The sequence below is a fragment of the Pangasianodon hypophthalmus genome, chromosome 24, assembly GCF_027358585.1.
Source record: "Pangasianodon hypophthalmus isolate fPanHyp1 chromosome 24, fPanHyp1.pri, whole genome shotgun sequence".
In the NCBI taxonomy this organism is placed as follows: Eukaryota; Metazoa; Chordata; class Actinopteri; order Siluriformes; family Pangasiidae; genus Pangasianodon; species Pangasianodon hypophthalmus.
This window is the reverse complement of record NC_069733.1, coordinates 15,269,526-15,285,279: the sequence shown is the minus strand read 5'-3', so window position 1 is coordinate 15,285,279 and position 15,754 is coordinate 15,269,526. Positions and strand designations below refer to the sequence as shown.

At 36.1% G+C, this 15,754-nt stretch overlaps 2 protein-coding genes across 2 annotated transcripts in view; one reads left to right on the top strand and one right to left on the bottom strand.

The window, feature by feature from the left end:
* The window catches only part of pole (polymerase (DNA directed), epsilon), a 33,822-nt gene extending 32,647 nt beyond the window's left edge, over positions 1 to 1,175 (top strand). The window contains exon 49 of the mRNA XM_053228997.1: positions 661 to 1,175. Within this exon, the coding sequence (XP_053084972.1) occupies positions 661 to 762 (102 nt within the window). The 3' untranslated portion in view covers positions 763 to 1,175. The remainder of the gene's footprint in view (positions 1 to 660) is intronic.
* Positions 1,176 to 4,346: 3,171 nt separating this feature from the next.
* On the bottom strand, positions 4,347 to 15,435 carry p2rx2 (purinergic receptor P2X, ligand-gated ion channel, 2). The gene is made up of 12 exons (XM_026931480.3): positions 14,779 to 15,435; positions 11,751 to 11,886; positions 9,888 to 9,959; positions 9,513 to 9,588; positions 8,785 to 8,881; positions 8,614 to 8,694; positions 7,541 to 7,679; positions 6,917 to 7,047; positions 6,406 to 6,496; positions 5,357 to 5,422; positions 5,184 to 5,261; positions 4,347 to 4,843 (listed from the first exon to the last, which is right to left on the bottom strand). The coding sequence occupies exons 1-12, from the start codon at positions 14,916 to 14,918 to the stop codon at positions 4,748 to 4,750; spliced, it is 1,203 nt and encodes a 400-aa protein (XP_026787281.1). The 5' UTR covers positions 14,919 to 15,435; the 3' UTR covers positions 4,347 to 4,747.
* Between the last annotated feature and the right edge of the window lie 319 nt (positions 15,436 to 15,754).

The window sequence follows — 15,754 nt, the reverse complement described above, 5'->3', positions numbered from 1 at the left end:
CAGAGTCGACCTGCAAGTACAGTTAAGCTTTTCTACATGCTCTTTGGTGAAGATGTGTACTCTTATTCTGTTTTTGTAAAAGATATGATAAACATAGGATCATGTAGAAATAAGTTTTAGGTGATTCAAATATTGTTAAATCGCAGCCCCTGGGAAATCCTGCTGATTTTTTCTTTTTTTTCTTTTTTTTTTTAGCTACAATGTCCTCCACCTTTACCTCTTGCTGTTATTACAAAAGTCGTAGTGACCCATATTAGCAGAATATCAAGCATTAACTGCAATCTTTAATATACTCTCTATCTTATTAGTAATTAATGATTCACATCTGGGACGTTAAAGATTGATTGTTATTTTTAGCCCCAAAATGAATCTGATTTTCTTAATATTTATTATTTTCTTAAGCCAAAAGCTTAAGAAACACCTTGTTTGCATATTATTTTAAATGCTTAAAAATTTAGAGTCTAATTCTAGACTCTTTAACTTCAACCCATTTCATGATCTTTAACGAAAAATGCTAGCACAGGGTTTCTCAGATCCTTTTGACTGGCAGTGTAATTTTACTTTTAACTTGTAATGTTACTTTTAGGACACTACTAAAATGCTTTTTTTTTTCTTTTGAATGCTCACAAGAGTTTTTCTTTTGTTGCGTTGTGTTTTCAGAGCTTCACAGAGCAGGTCGATGTGTTCAGAAGCATCGCTGCCCATTGCAACATGAACTTCCTGCTGGAGACCATCGACTGGATCCTGAGGATGAACAGTTAGAGTGCGTGCGTGCGCGTGCGTGCGTGTCCGTGTGTGTCCGTGCGTGTGTGTCCGTGCGTGTGCGTGCGAGCGCGTGCGCGTGCGTGTGCGTGCGAGCGCGAGCGCGTGCGTGTGCGTGCGTGTGTGCGCGTGCGTGTGCGTGCGTGCGCGTGTTTGTCAATTTGTGTATGTGAAATGATCAGAATTGATCGAAGTGTATGTAAAGATTTTGTTGCTCTTGAAAATGTGTGAAAAGGATTTTTTTGAAGATTGTTGTACAAATTTTGATCTACCATGACTTTTTCTAAACATGTTTTGTATTAAAATATATTTAGGTACTGTGTTTACCTAAACAATGATGATGAACGTGGTATGTTGTTGGGTTTAAATATTTTTGTACTTGAATATCAAATAAAACCGTGGCTTGTATTGTTGATTTGCATTCACTTGTATGAGTTACGGGAAAAGGGCTGACAATGTGGCATGGCTTTTTTTGTCTCTTGCTCTTCTCATGCCAGTTTATTGCATTTATTTTATTATTATAATTAAACAGAGTCACATTTTTGGAGTGACCCAACAGCAGGTTGGTCAACAGCAAGTTTAAAAAAAAAAAAAAAAAAAGGTAGCTGCAGGAAAATGATGATAAAATAATTGAATACAGTACAATTAAATAAAGCAATCTGTACATTAAAAGCAATTTCAAATAAAGGAAAATAAAATGCCATAAGAAATTAAACAGTGTTATTAAATAAAAATATTTGGGGAAAAAAACACAAATAATGATAAAGGAATAAAATATAGTTTAAACCGATTATAACATAAACAACCAAGAGCACTCGCACTTGCTCAGATCAGTTAGAAGTAACTTAAAATGACTAACTTGTAAAGGGGAATTTTCTTTTTGACATTTTTAATAGATTTGCATATCACTGCGTCATTATTTTTGCTGAAATAAATATTCCTGTATTGCTTTATTACTAAGACATACTGTAACATCCAGACAAATTACTAAGACATACTGTAACATCCAGACAAATACCGATTATTCTTCAGATAGTGAGACACACAGTAGTGCCACTCTCCCTTTATCACATTACAGCTTAATTCCTAAAGCATCTCATGAGGTCTAGTTTCAGACCCTGCTTAAATACATCGACCGGGAAGCTGCAGTAGATGTGAGATATCACAGGACATAAAAATAGCAACCTATCAAGCATGAGGTCTGCAGTGACCCTTTTTCAGTTTTACAGGGTTTTTTCCCTCCAAAATCTAAAGACTTCTAAAGAAAAGTCCTCACGTTTCATATTTTTGCTGCCTTAGAGTTCGAAACACACCTGTACCAGATGTTTAGTGTCGCTTGTTCTTTGGGCAACTTTGAGCAATCACACACATTTTGCTTCGTTGTTTTCTTACTGTTGCTTGGTGCACAACTGGGGAAAAATAGCCATCTCCTCCAACAACATGTTTTTTGGTGGTAAAATAGGTTTTTCCTCTTCATCTGCTAACTCATTGTTGCCAGCTCTGCATACGTAAGCATATGCTTTACCAGTTATCTTTCAGTAAAGTGGTATTATGGTACATCTCGAACGATATTGGTGTTATTGGTTGGACAAATAAATCAAACTCCTTGAGATGTTGTATTCAACATACAGAATCAAGTCACTACCCTTAACTTCAAACCATTTCAGGACTTCACACAGCTTAGGTGACTTGATATTAAGTCACATTCATACATCAGTTTTTTTTCCCAGACTTTGGACATTTTTCCCCTGGTGAGATGAGTACATTTGGTGAAGTGTGAAAGCTGGCTTTGAGCCGTGGAGCAGTCCAGAGAATCAAACCCTGGTGTGGTCTGCATCAAGTGCGGAAACTATCTGCTCTCTGTGTTGCATGCCACGTAACGTGATTGGTTCAACTTGTCACGTTACTTCCTGTTTCAAGTTTTGTAACGGACGGAGAAGGGTTGTTATGGTCAGTGGAGGAAATGGAGCACCTTATTGATAAATGGATAGAAGAAGTCATTCAGATTCAAATGGCCACAACTCAGAATGATTTATACACTATATGACCAAACATTTGTGGACACCTGACCATCATCCTGATCATGTCTTTGTATGCTGTAGCATTACAATTTCCCTTCCCTCCATGAAGACATGGTTTGCCAAGGTTGGAATGGAAGAACTTGAGCGTCCTGCACAGGGCCCTCACCTCAACCCCATTGAACACCTTTAGGATGAACTGGAACACAGACTCCACCCCAGGCCTCCTCACCTGACATCAGTGCCTGACCTGCTTTTGTTGCTGAATGAGCACAAATCCTCACAGCCATGCTCCAAAATCTAGTGGAAAGCCTTCCCAGTAGAGTGGAGCTTATTAAAACAGCAAAGGGAGACTAAACCTGGAAATTGGATGTTCAAAAAGGACACATGGGTGTGATGGTTAGGTGTCCACATACTTTTGGCTGTATAGTGTATATGCGAGCAGCTTTAACTCAAAGGCTTCAATCAATGGCTTGTACTGAGACCAGCTCTTGGGTTGCAGGTATTCCTGCACATTATATGCATCCATAAAGTGCTACAAACATAGTGGTACAAAAGGAATTCACTCGAGTGGCACAATGTCAAGATATCGCAAGTTCGAATCCTGACGATGCCACAGCCATCCTTGGCTAGGAGTCAAGAGAGCAAATTTGGCTGTGCTCTCAAGATGGGTGGGATTTCATACTCTCTTGTCAATCACAGTAACACTAGCCAATCGTGGGTGTCTGTGAGCTCGTGTGAGAGGAAGAGCGTTCCTCCGAGTGTTGCGCTGCCCTGTGACACAGCATGAGCAGCAGTTTGAAAAGATATGGAGGTTGGATGAACATTGCCTACCATTTTGCAAACCTGCAGGTACAAAAATGGTGTATGGAATTGCGCAATCGATCCATGACTTGAAAGGAATACTTCTGTGAAAACTAACCTGCAACTATGAGCCCCGCCTCCATGTGAGCCCAGAATCGGACCTGAATGTTGATGTCACTGGAGCTTACACCGGAGGAAACAATCCTTTGTAACGATCTGATCATTGTCCTGATTTGAACAGTGGACGACAATAAGAGGAAGTGGTAGAAACCAAACCTCTTAAGCACAAACCTGTAGAAAAGCTCTCTGTCTTGATGTGGGATCTGGTTTCCGTCTGCTGCCCTATCTACAGAGGTGTGGTTTTAAGCCAGTCTCTTTGGAGGCCGGTCCATAAACCTCAAAAGTGTGAGCTCGGGAAAATCGATGAGCTGCTATTAATCACACTTTGGCATGGGTTGGGTGGATGTAGCAGCGCTTCTCTTCAATCTCATTATGAAAGCTCATCTCATCTCACAGGAAGAGCTGCCGTTATCAGATTATGGCATAGAGAGTGGCTCTCTGACAAGAAGATTTCATCCTCATCTTTCCTTCTATGGCAGCACTTCTTGGAAAAAGAAGGATGATCGGTCGAGTTTGTCGCTGTTGCCATTTTTGGCTTTAAATCTGACTTTGACAAAACAGAGGAGCACGTGCAAGAAGACGAATGAATGAATAATGAAACATTTGTGCTTAATATCACTTTGACATTTATAGGGGTTTTATGATTTTTTTAACCTTTATTTCTTTTTTTTCCAACAACCTTAAATTTGGCTTTTATTTACAATATATGCCTAATATTCTACATCAGTTTATGTATGTCAGATTAACATGAGGACTGTTGAGTCATCCACATAACAGCCATATTATTAGTCAGCATGTGAGTTTATTTTAGTTCACATTAGCTCATATGTAGGTTTTGAATGCTGTAGGTGGAAGCAGAAGCTTTCTCAGAGTCTCTTTGCGTTTCAGCATGAAGGCGTCTCCAGACTGTGGCCCATCACCTTTGCTTTATTCCCTTCTTACAAGTCCTTTACATTAAAAAAAAAGTTCCTGATCACTCATCTCATCACACTCAGGATTTTTTTGCATGGCATCGGCAGTCCAGGGTAACAGGGGGAGGTGTTTCACAATGGCACCCCGTCTGAGAGGTCAGAGTGGGTGGAGCCATAGCTGGTGAGAGTGATCTCTGTGACGACTGGTGGGCTGGGGTTCTTAGTAACCTGTTTTAAAAAAAAAAAAAAAAAACCACAATAATAATTAATTCTGTACACCAAAGAGAAAGGTGTTAGCTTAAAGAGTAACACAATATCTGTTCCTTCAGAGATGTTAAGCTACGTACATAAGCACTCTGATCCTATCTGTAGCTTGTCCATAGAAGAGGAGCTAATTTGGTTCTCGAAAAAGGCAGTCCGGTACTAAAATCGCACCCAGTTCCGGAGGTGCGAAAACGCCAAAAAGTGGGTAGTTCCACAATTAGTTCAGGTACTATGAAAAGGTTCCTGCGGTGCGAAAGGCCCTAATGTCACTGTTTGTGCTTCTGGGTCTGAAGGTTCTACTTACATCGTCAAACTTCTTTCCACTGTAGACCTCGTGCTTATCGATAAACGTCAACATGATCCAATCACAGATGATAGAGCACTAATGGAGCAGGGGGTAATGAAAGATCAGTTCTCACCACAAAAGCCTGCATATGAGTTCATAATCCTTTTGTCAAAATCAAAGTCAATACTTACTATTCCCACTGAGGTCATGGCTGTGACCGCATTGATGATGGTTGGGATGAGGCTAAATTTTCCTGCCTGAAAAAAAAAATAAAACATTTTCAAATGTAACTAATGGAGGTAGTGCAATCTTTAAAAAAATTGCAGATGTAAGTAATTCTCTTCTATTGTAGCTCTATATGACTTTTCATTATCATACAACACTTTCGGGTGTGCTTTTATAGGAAGATAATCAGTGATGGGGTTTTGTTTTGTGGCCCGATCTGATATGTTGTTATTGTCATCAATTAAAGAACGACACATTGTATGTTTTACCCTTTTATAGTTACATTTACTATTGTGGAATGTCCACAAAACTACTCGGTTCCTGTTATCACTTTTGCTATAACACCTATACACATTCGTTCCCTCACCAGCCTCTCTTTTTCTCTCTCAATGTTAATAAGACAAAAAAAATGCAATTTGTCATGTTAACAAGAAACCGCAAAGTCCTCTTTCCTGAAGACTTTCCCATGTTGGAAAACTTTAAGTTACAGCTTTACCTCTGTCTGTTATATAGCACTGACACTGGAGACTCCTTCCATAAATGTTAAATAAACAGAAAACTTCACCATATCAGCAATCAAGTCCGTGTGCTGTTACTATGGAAACCATCAACCGTTTATAAGATCACATTAATATAAACCTGTAAGAACTACTGTCAGTGCTGCCGTTTTAGGAAATTATTCAATACCTTCTGACCAATCAGATTTGAGAATTCAGCAGTGCTGTGGTAGCATAATACAGTATAACTTTGTATGGCATATAATGCAGCTTTATAGGGTTTAAAGGACAAGAAATATTTCAGTAAATCACAAAAACAGCAAACAAACAAACAAACAAACAAATAAATAAATAAAATAGCAGGAAATAAAAAGAAACACCACCAACTCAATTTATCTTGACTCAAGCTTTTCATATAATTTATTATTATAACAATAACTAGTTCACTGTCAATGTGCGTATTATGAAGTCCTTATAAACACACATCAGATAAAGTGTTTTCAGTAATCTGATCTTACATGTCCATGTACGATGACATCCAAACGAATCCCAAACGCTTTTATAAGTGATCTGTACTCCACTCCGTCCTTGTAGTAGTACTTGGCAAACCTGGGGAAAAAAAACAGAAATATTACGAACGAATCCCTAAATAATGTTGTTGTTGTTTTTCTTCTTCTTTCAGGTGCTCCCGTTAGAGGTCGCCACAGCGGATCATTGGTCCATATATTTAACTTGGCACAGTTTTATGTTGGATGTCCTTCCTGATTCAACCCTCCCCAATTTTATGCAGGCTTTGGACCAGCATTGGGAGTGCACTATTAGGTGCAACTGCAGTGGCTGGGGTTGGTTCCCTGGCCAGGAATCGAACCTGGGCTGCGGCGGTGAAAGCGCCAAACCACTCGTCCTATAAGGACACCAAATCCCTAAATAATGTTAAGTGACAAAATGTATCTCACTGAGCACAAATAGTGAAGTAGTAAGAATCAAATATTTAAAGAATATTAAGAGACTAGCTGAGGAGTCCTGTACCTGTAGTGGTAACCCGAGCTGGTCAGGGTTTTCCTGAGGTCCAACCTCCGAAATGAGTAAGTAGGAACGCATTCTGATGGATCGACGTCAAAGTCGCAGTTCCAGTTAATAAACGCTCCAATCACTCCACCCTGAAGAAGAGGCAAACTGTTTTATTTATTTTATTTATTTATAATACAGACGCACTGAATTTCCCAAAACAGCTGTTTGTAGCTGCTATAATTTCACTGTTAACAGGAACAAACTTGTTTTGTGGACATTGTTTTACACAGTTAAATGTAACTGTAAATTCATTCTTCAAAAATTGATGATGTAATCATTAATAAATGTGGTATAAGAGGAATAAAACACTTTAGCATGTGCTGTTATTGGAAAATAATCAACTTTGTGGCAATAACTCCTCTTCACTTGGAGTCACATCGCACCATCCGGTTGTTGATTAGTTAGCTAGTTCCTGTTATCACTTATGTTACAGTAGCTATAAACAGTCATTCTGTGTTAGGTAAAGACATTTATTTGATTTGTTAAATTGTGTGACGTCACAGGTTTGTTGCCTTTTATGAGCAAATGTTTTGTCTGTGGTTCTTTCCAGTCTTGTATTTGCTCCAATAAGTGCTAACTCACAGTTTTGCAGAGTTCGCTGAACTTTTCTCGGGCCTGATCAGCGATGTAGCCGAGTCTGAACACAGGGCAGTACGGGTTGGTCTCAGGGTGGTAATGACACCGCAGGAGCTTCTTCGGCTTCCTTGGTTTGATGTTCACCCTTAATTGGTGTAATTAAGATAAATTATTTTTAGAAATAGAAGTTGCTAGGACAGTACAAACATGCAAACATACAACATAAGGAAGGATGTTGAGTGCATTTACAATTCAGTGGTGGTTCTGGGGAAGCCAGTGCCTCTGTAATGCTCGGACCCCCCTGGCCCTCTAAATAAGGAATCTACATTATAGCTCTGTCACTTTTTGCAACTTCTCAACACTATTATGTTATCAAGACACATGTGAAAAATAAAACCATGTGTCCTACGTGTGGAAAAATGGCTGTGAAAATAAGTGAATGGTGTAAAAGTCACATCATCATGTACTACGTGTATAAAAAATTATGAGACAGAGCATCTAAATCTACATAGTATGTCATGTGACTTTTCTTTAAGTGAAAGGTGGGTGTTTACTGTTTAAAGAATTAATCCAGAGACACCTCAAAGCTATTACAGTAGCAACTAACAGTCTGTCATTTTCTGTGTGTAAATTACGTACCTAATTGTGTACCATCAGTTCTCAGTGATCACACTGACCTGTTTTCCTGCACGTTTATTATTTTTTTCTTGCTTTCTTACATACATTTTTGTTTCATATTTATAAGTACAGGACACAGTCAAAAGACATTATATATATAAATTCAGAGTGGGTATATACACTGAAAGAACATTTATTAAGAAAAATTAAAGTGTTTGAAAACGTATTTCCCCTCACTTGTATGCGGAAGAGGGCGGGTAGCGTTTTTGTTGTGTGTGTGTGAGTGTGCGAGTGTGTTATATTGCTCTGTGATGTAACAGTTTGAAAAGATGTGATTGGCTGTTTTCATGTGTCCTGGACGTATCACATGTTAGCCTTCACTTTCACCGGTTGGTAATTATCGTATGATACTGGAGAGCTGGCTAATGGGTGGGAATTGGCCAAGACCACCTGAGACTCACCTGAGCACTTTGAACTTTGGGAAATGGATGGCGTTCTTTATGAAGACTGTGAAGTTGATGGCTTCTTCCAGCGGTGGCTCTCTGTGGGTTAAAAATGGAGGACAGACTTATTAAATAGTTTTTGTTTGTTTGTTTGTAACAATGGATGGTGGCATTTAATGCTGTAATTACATCTCTGCAGCAGCCTCCTCGATGGGGCACCAGGTTTTGATCTCGCAGGTTTTAAAGGTGTAATTGTAGTAAGGCACACAGTGTCCTGTTCTCTGACCTGTGATGAAAGGATATTCTGATGAAAGTGCAACACACTTACACTCTTAGAGTTACATTATCTTAGAAACAAGGGTTTCTTGGAAGTTCTTTAGATAGCTGAAGGTACTTAGTTGCTTTTTTTTTTAAAAAAAAAAAAGGTTGTTTCTACATAGAACCTTTTGAAGTGTTTCCTCAAAGGGAAAAACAAAAAAAATCCCCAAAAATCTTTCCTAAAATTGCATTATTTCCTGATTTACTGCTTTTACATTATTGTTTTACAGAGCCACGGTTCTCACGGTGGATTTCTGGTACCCTCAGGGGAAATCATAACAAATTATTATCAAAGTTATTATATTAATTATAGGTTTTTTTTTACTTAATCTTATAAAATAATTTTACTTATAAAATAATCATTTAAAAATGTGTATTTTTGTATTAATAATGTAATGTAATAATAATATTAAGTAGGCAAAATATTATTGTACACAACGTAATAATAATATCTGCCTAATATTTCTCAAAGTAAATCATAATAATTTATATATATATATATATATATATATATATATATTGTATATTTTTATTTTACTTTATTATTTAATAATAATATTGCTAATTATTCAGTCTTTATTTAGTCCTCGAATCCTCACCGTGGCTGTCGAAGTCCAGCTCGCCCGGGACGCAGTCAGCATCTGAGGTGCAGTTTGCATTTGGGATGCTGAAATGCTGAATAAACAAACACACACAAAGCAGCAAGGTGCATCAGAACACATGAGTGGTGTGTGTCCAGGGATTAAAATCACACAGCAGTGGTGACACATCATTATGTACAGGACTAGGTTTCATTTGCAGAACATCTGACTGGTTCCTTGTTGCAAAATGACAAGTGACATAATGACAACATTAATGTATTGGCTTCATAGCTGCCCTGAAATTTACACAAGCTACAGGAACTGAATACGAGTCATACTAAAGCTCTCACATACGTGATTTGAGATTAAAATGTATTTCATGTGTGTGTTTACCTCAGCACACGTGCCCTGTCTTTGATTGTGTGTCACCTCCCGCCTCAGTATCGTACTAATGACATCACCACCCTGCGCAATAATAACAGATACATCTGAGAGGAGAACAAGGACCTGTGTGTCCCGCGTTATATCTATACAACTTTAATATTTATTACAAAATACAATATATTTATTGTCTCTCTCTCTCTCTCTCTCTCTCACACACACACACACAAAGTGTTGTTAGGGTATCCAGATGGAAGGTGTGTGTGTGTGTGTGTGTGTGTGTGCAGGTGAGAGGTTTAATTCATGTAAGCACTTTCATTTCAGCAACATGACCTGACCATAATCCTTATTAAATGACACACAGCAGGTAGAAATAATAATTTTGGTCACGCCAATTTTAAAAGAAAGTGGTTTGGGTAAATTGCATCTATAACACATGTTCTCTTACACTGTAGTAACAAAAGAGCTCAGCATAAATATGTTTATTTCAGCATTATTGTCCATTGCATTATTTAAATGTTAGCAAATCTGAGGAAAGCATAAGCTCCGCCCACTTTACCTCATCATATGTAATATATATCACTAAAAAACTTGTTTACTGTACAATTGATCTAGCATATCCATGTACATGCATTCTGTTATAATGATATTATACCACAGTGTGGTTGAATGCTCAAATCTGATTGGTCAGAAGGTGTGCATTATTTAATTTAACGGCAGAGGAAGTTCCGGCTGTAACAGGACTGTTTATATCGTAACAACTCACTGACTCAGACTAATAAACAGATTTAAAAATGGGTTGTTGCTTAACAAAGTAATTTTTATAATGGTTGATTTGGTGAAATATTTTTGTTAGGAGACATTTATTTAACATTTATGGAGTCTAGGTTGTTAGGTTATGTTTTCTCCATTTTCTCAATAAAATGATAGGCTGCACTTTGTGTGTGTGTGTGTGTGTTTGTCTAAGAGAGAGAGAGAGGCTTTAACATAAGAAAGAACAGGAACTAACTTCCACAACATTACGTCTAACTATAAACTGTTAAAATGTATGCAGAATCATTCATTAATAAATTAAACATTGTAATCATTGGCAAATCCCAATGGTATAAGTGGAATAACACACTCCTGACCGTGTTGTTAATCGAAAACAATGCACTTCAGACGGGTAGCGGCACTCCGCTGGCGCGTTGTGCCGTATCACACCCCTCCGCATGCATTACTTTCGATTAACAGCATGATTGGGAGTGTGTTATTCCTTACACAACATTCCCACAAATGGTGCATGTCTGTTTTTGCAATCTCAAACACATTTTTCATAAAATCTCGTTTTTCTATATTTAGAGCTCTAGATTTGTTAGATTTATGTTAGATGTTAGATTTACATTAGATAAATGTTAGATCTGCTAATATAAAATAGTATAACACACACAGAGCATGGCATTTTCTTGATTTAAAAATAAAAATGTTATTCCAACAAACTGTTCTGTCAAAATATTTCTTCTGGAGAACATCTTCACATTGAAATGAACATCTTCACATTGAAATGAGCATTTTAATTCAAACATTATCCAAAGTCTAGATTTTTCTTTAAGTATGCAAATGTATGCATATTTCATTAGACAAAGCCTCATGAATGAATAAGTAAATAAATGTATTTTTTGGATGAATTAATGAATTGGTTAAAAAAAAGAAATAGAAAAAAAAATACTTAGGAATATCAGTCGTGAACTAGAAAAGATTCATTCAGATATCTCTATTTAAATAGAGAAACTGAGCCAAGCACATAAAGGGTCATGTTAAAATCATTTGAATGAGTATTAACTACAAACGAATCATTTTGACGACTCCTTCTGATTCCCTTTGCACCTCTCTCACCTCAGACGGCTTGGCGTACTCGGTCGTGTCCCGTACGCTGTCTCCCAGTATTGCCACTCCTCTCATCTCAGTGTAGACGGAACTCTCTGGACGTTCCTCTGTTTCCTGATATGCCTTCTGACTGATAAACACATACCTGCAAAGAAACATAGACAATATGTAAGGAATTAAACACTTGTGCTGTTCATCACACCATCACGACAATGTGATGGTGTGATGAAGCACAAAGAGATCATTTTCCTACAGTATAACTTCACGTCTTGAAGTGTTTTGTTCCTCTTATACCACAGCAAATGGTTTCAAACGATTAGATTTTTTATTTTTTTTAACGACATGGCAGAGTTTTTATCCATTTATAGTTACAGAAAGGTTCATGAGACAACTTATCACTTATGGTATAACAGCTACAAACAGTCGTTCCCTCACTAGCCTCACTTTTTTCTCTTTCTTGAAGTTAACAAGATGAAAAGAATAAAACACAGCTTGTTGTGTTACAGAGAAACCAGAAAATGGAAACTCCTCTCTTCTGAAGACTTTCCTGTGGTGAAAAACTTACTGAATCACTGACACTGGAGACTCCTTCCTTAAATTAAATAAACATCTCCTTACAGAATATAGCAACACGTTTTGTTTTGTTTTCTATTTTTATTAGCCTTAGAAATATGTGGTGCGTCCGCCATACCAGTCCCCGTGTAAACTGTTACTATAGAAACAATAACACTGTTACTATAGAAACAAGAACACGATAATATAAACCTGTGGTTTGAATAAGGTCTGGAACTACAGTCAGAGTTGCTGTTATAGAGAATTAATCAACACCTTCTGACCAATCAGATTTGAGAATTCAACAGCATTGTGGTGTAGTTAAAAAACCGAGCCTGAGTCTGGACCTCATTCATCAAGAATTTATTCAGAAATCATTCACAAGAACCCGAAAATAGAGTTAGTTCTGGAAAATTTCATATCCTATCAGAAGGAAGCGTTTGTATGTATGGTAGGTGACATGCTGCAGTGGCTGAGCTGCATTACTGGAAAATTAGCACACACCACTTTAGGCTTTTTTTATTTAATTTTATTTTGTTTTATCAGCTCTCTGTGTGAGCTTTGCCTTTTATGGAATTTGTGGTACAATGTCTCATTCTTTAATAAATAACGACAAACTATAACTGTGATTTATGAATGATAATAATAATGATGAGAAATTCTATTTCACACAAAGGTCTAAAACAGAAAAAACACAAAGAGATCTGTCAATATTTTATTTGTAAAATTGAATATTTTAATACTGACCTGCATAAATAAGCACAGCATAGCTGTTTGACTGAAAATGGAATTAATGTACTGTACATTTTCCCAATATTATTGTCAGCCCCCAAATAAAAAACAGTAAGTACTGAATAGGTATTTGAAAAACCAAAGGCTGGTTTCTGACTTTTGCACAGTAAATATGTATATATATATACACACACACACACACACACACACACATATGTATATATATATATATATATATATATATATATATATATATATATATATACACACACACACACACACATGTAGTAGTAGCACATGAGAGATTTTTTAGTTTTGAGATTTATTAGCTCTCTCTTGCATGAAATAAATGAGTAAAAATTGCTTAAGTTTACATGTTTTATTCATGTAATAATTAACAATTCAACTCAAGTTTGAGTAATTTAAAAAAAAACTGCTTGTAAAAATTTCTTACATATTTTATGAGAATAATCCATGGTGCTGTGTAAACCTCACTTAAAATATGCTTAGTTAAATTTTATGTTTAAATTTTATTTTAAGGCTTGTATGTGTGGTTTTTATGTTTTTCTTGAGAAAATCTGACTCCAGTATTTTTTCAGTGTAATTAAACAAAACCATATAAAGCATGCATGAAAGAGTTAATAAAAATATAACAGTGTACTGGTGTTAATATGAACAGATCATCCAGTTTCCTTGATTTCCTTTGTTCAGTGATAAATAAGTGTCTTTAACCCTTTAAACAGCACAGATACCTATACGTCTCTGAGCTTTTGTCTTGTGTCTCTCTTCTGAGTTATAAACACGAGCAAAGAGCAGCACTTACTGTTAGTCTAATGGCAGTCCCAATTGAATTTTGTTCATTAAATTGCTCTTTCACTACGCCGTTATTTCATTTCTCAGTCGCTGACTGGACTCTAGCTCATGAATAAAGCTTGTGGTCTATACTATTATTTAAAGCATCGCCTCCTTTTTATATATTAATGCACATCTTTCTAGAGATGACTCAATAAATAAAACTGCCCTTAAGTGGTGTTAAAGGCATTAATGTAACTATATGTGGAAAACAAATAGAAATAAAAAAAAAAAAATACAGAAATTACACAGAAAAACATCAAAGTCTGAGATTGATGTCTTTTTTTATATTAGCAGCCCCCTTTACTATCTTTTAGAGAAACAAATAAAATATCAATCCATATGTTACTGGTCTCGATAAACCAAAAAAACAAGAAAGCAAGCATGTAAAAGGAATATTTATTATTATTATTATTATTATTATTATTATGTATTGTGAATTTCTTAAGAAGTATGATGATTTATTTTAAAGTAAAATTTGCTTTTTTTGATTTATAAGTACGAAGATAATCACTTTTTTAAGTGTATACATTTTTTATAACTATTACACAGTTCTAGCATATTCCTTTACAATATACTTATTTATAATAGTATTATATAATGTACATTCTAATAACATTTTATGCTATATTATTCTATTCTATTCTATTCTATTCTATTATATTATATTATATTATATTATATTATATTATATTATATTATATTATATTATATTATGCTATATTATTTTTATAATATTATTTATATTATTCTGTATAGTATTTTATTGTGTTACGACATTAGTACAGAAGTAGAGAATATTAATGGAAAACACTGATGTGGTGGATTTTCTCTACTGGACAGAAATATGTCGCAGGTACAGCTCAGCAAGTTCCTTCATAGAAAACATGCAAATATTTACCAAATGAAATAAGTGATGACCAGAAGCTGTACAGATCTGTAAATGACTCCCAGTCTCCTGTTCTTCACTACCATAATCTTTGGGGTCTCATAGTCCCAGAAACCCAGGAAAAAGTCTTTAAAGAACTCCAAGAAGCCCATGTTGGGTGAACTGTCGTCGTATCCACCAGAGAAGGTACGACTCTGAATACTGTGGATGGAATGAAGCTCTTTCTGATTCTCTCTCTCTCTCTCTCTCTCTCTCTGTTCTCCCAGCAGCCCTTTATCTAATTATGTGGTTTTTCAGCACATCAGTGTTGGTTATTAACGTGATACTCAGGAAATAGTTTAGAGAAAATCAACATGGAAAAATAAAAGATCAATAAATAGTGCAGTGAAAATAAAGCCACATATCTCTCTTTCCGTCTCTGGTTTTTCATTGATTTTTTTAAACATCAAACAAAGAGAAGTGAAAAAGGAGAAAGCTGAAAGTGTCAGAATTGGTCTGAACCTATAGACATAAAAATAGATTCCTGTAGATTCTCTCTGTTCAGGTGGAATATATTCACTTTATTTCTCTATTCATTTCCCTCATCCACAGAGTGAAGATTACTCCTGTCTCACAGAAACTAACGGCAGAAGAAGGAAGAAACAAAGACCTGAAGAAAGAAAGAAAAAAGAAAGAAGGATAATAGGAATGCAAAAATAATTGAAAGAAAGACAAAAGATGTGAACAAGAAAAAGGAAGGAAAGAATGAAAGGTGTGAGAAAAAGAATGCTAATGAAAAAAAAGACAAAAAGGAGAGAAGGAAGAAAAAGAAAGACAGACTGATAGAAAGAGCGAGACAAAGAGTGCTAATAAGAAGGAAAATAAATGACAAAAAAGAATAAAGAAAGAAAGAAAGAAAGAAAGAAAGAATACCGACAGAAAAAAGAAAGCTCAAGAATGAACGAAATTGACAGAAGAAAGAAAGAAAGAAAGAAAGCTCAAGAATGAA

Bases quoted from the DNA above. Each gene is read 5' to 3' on its own strand.
- p2rx2 (XM_026931480.3), bottom strand. From the start codon at position 14,918: ATGGGCTTCTTGGAGTTCTTTAAAGACTTTTTCCTGGGTTTCTGGGAC. The intron at 7,680-8,613 runs GTGAGTCTCAGG...ACACCAATTAAG, and splicing joins CCAAAGTTCAAAGTGCTCAG to GGTGAACATCAAACCAAGGA. The intron at 5,423-6,405 runs GTAAGATCAGAT...TTTTTTTTTCAG, and splicing joins ATGTCATCGTACATGGACAT to GCAGGAAAATTTAGCCTCAT.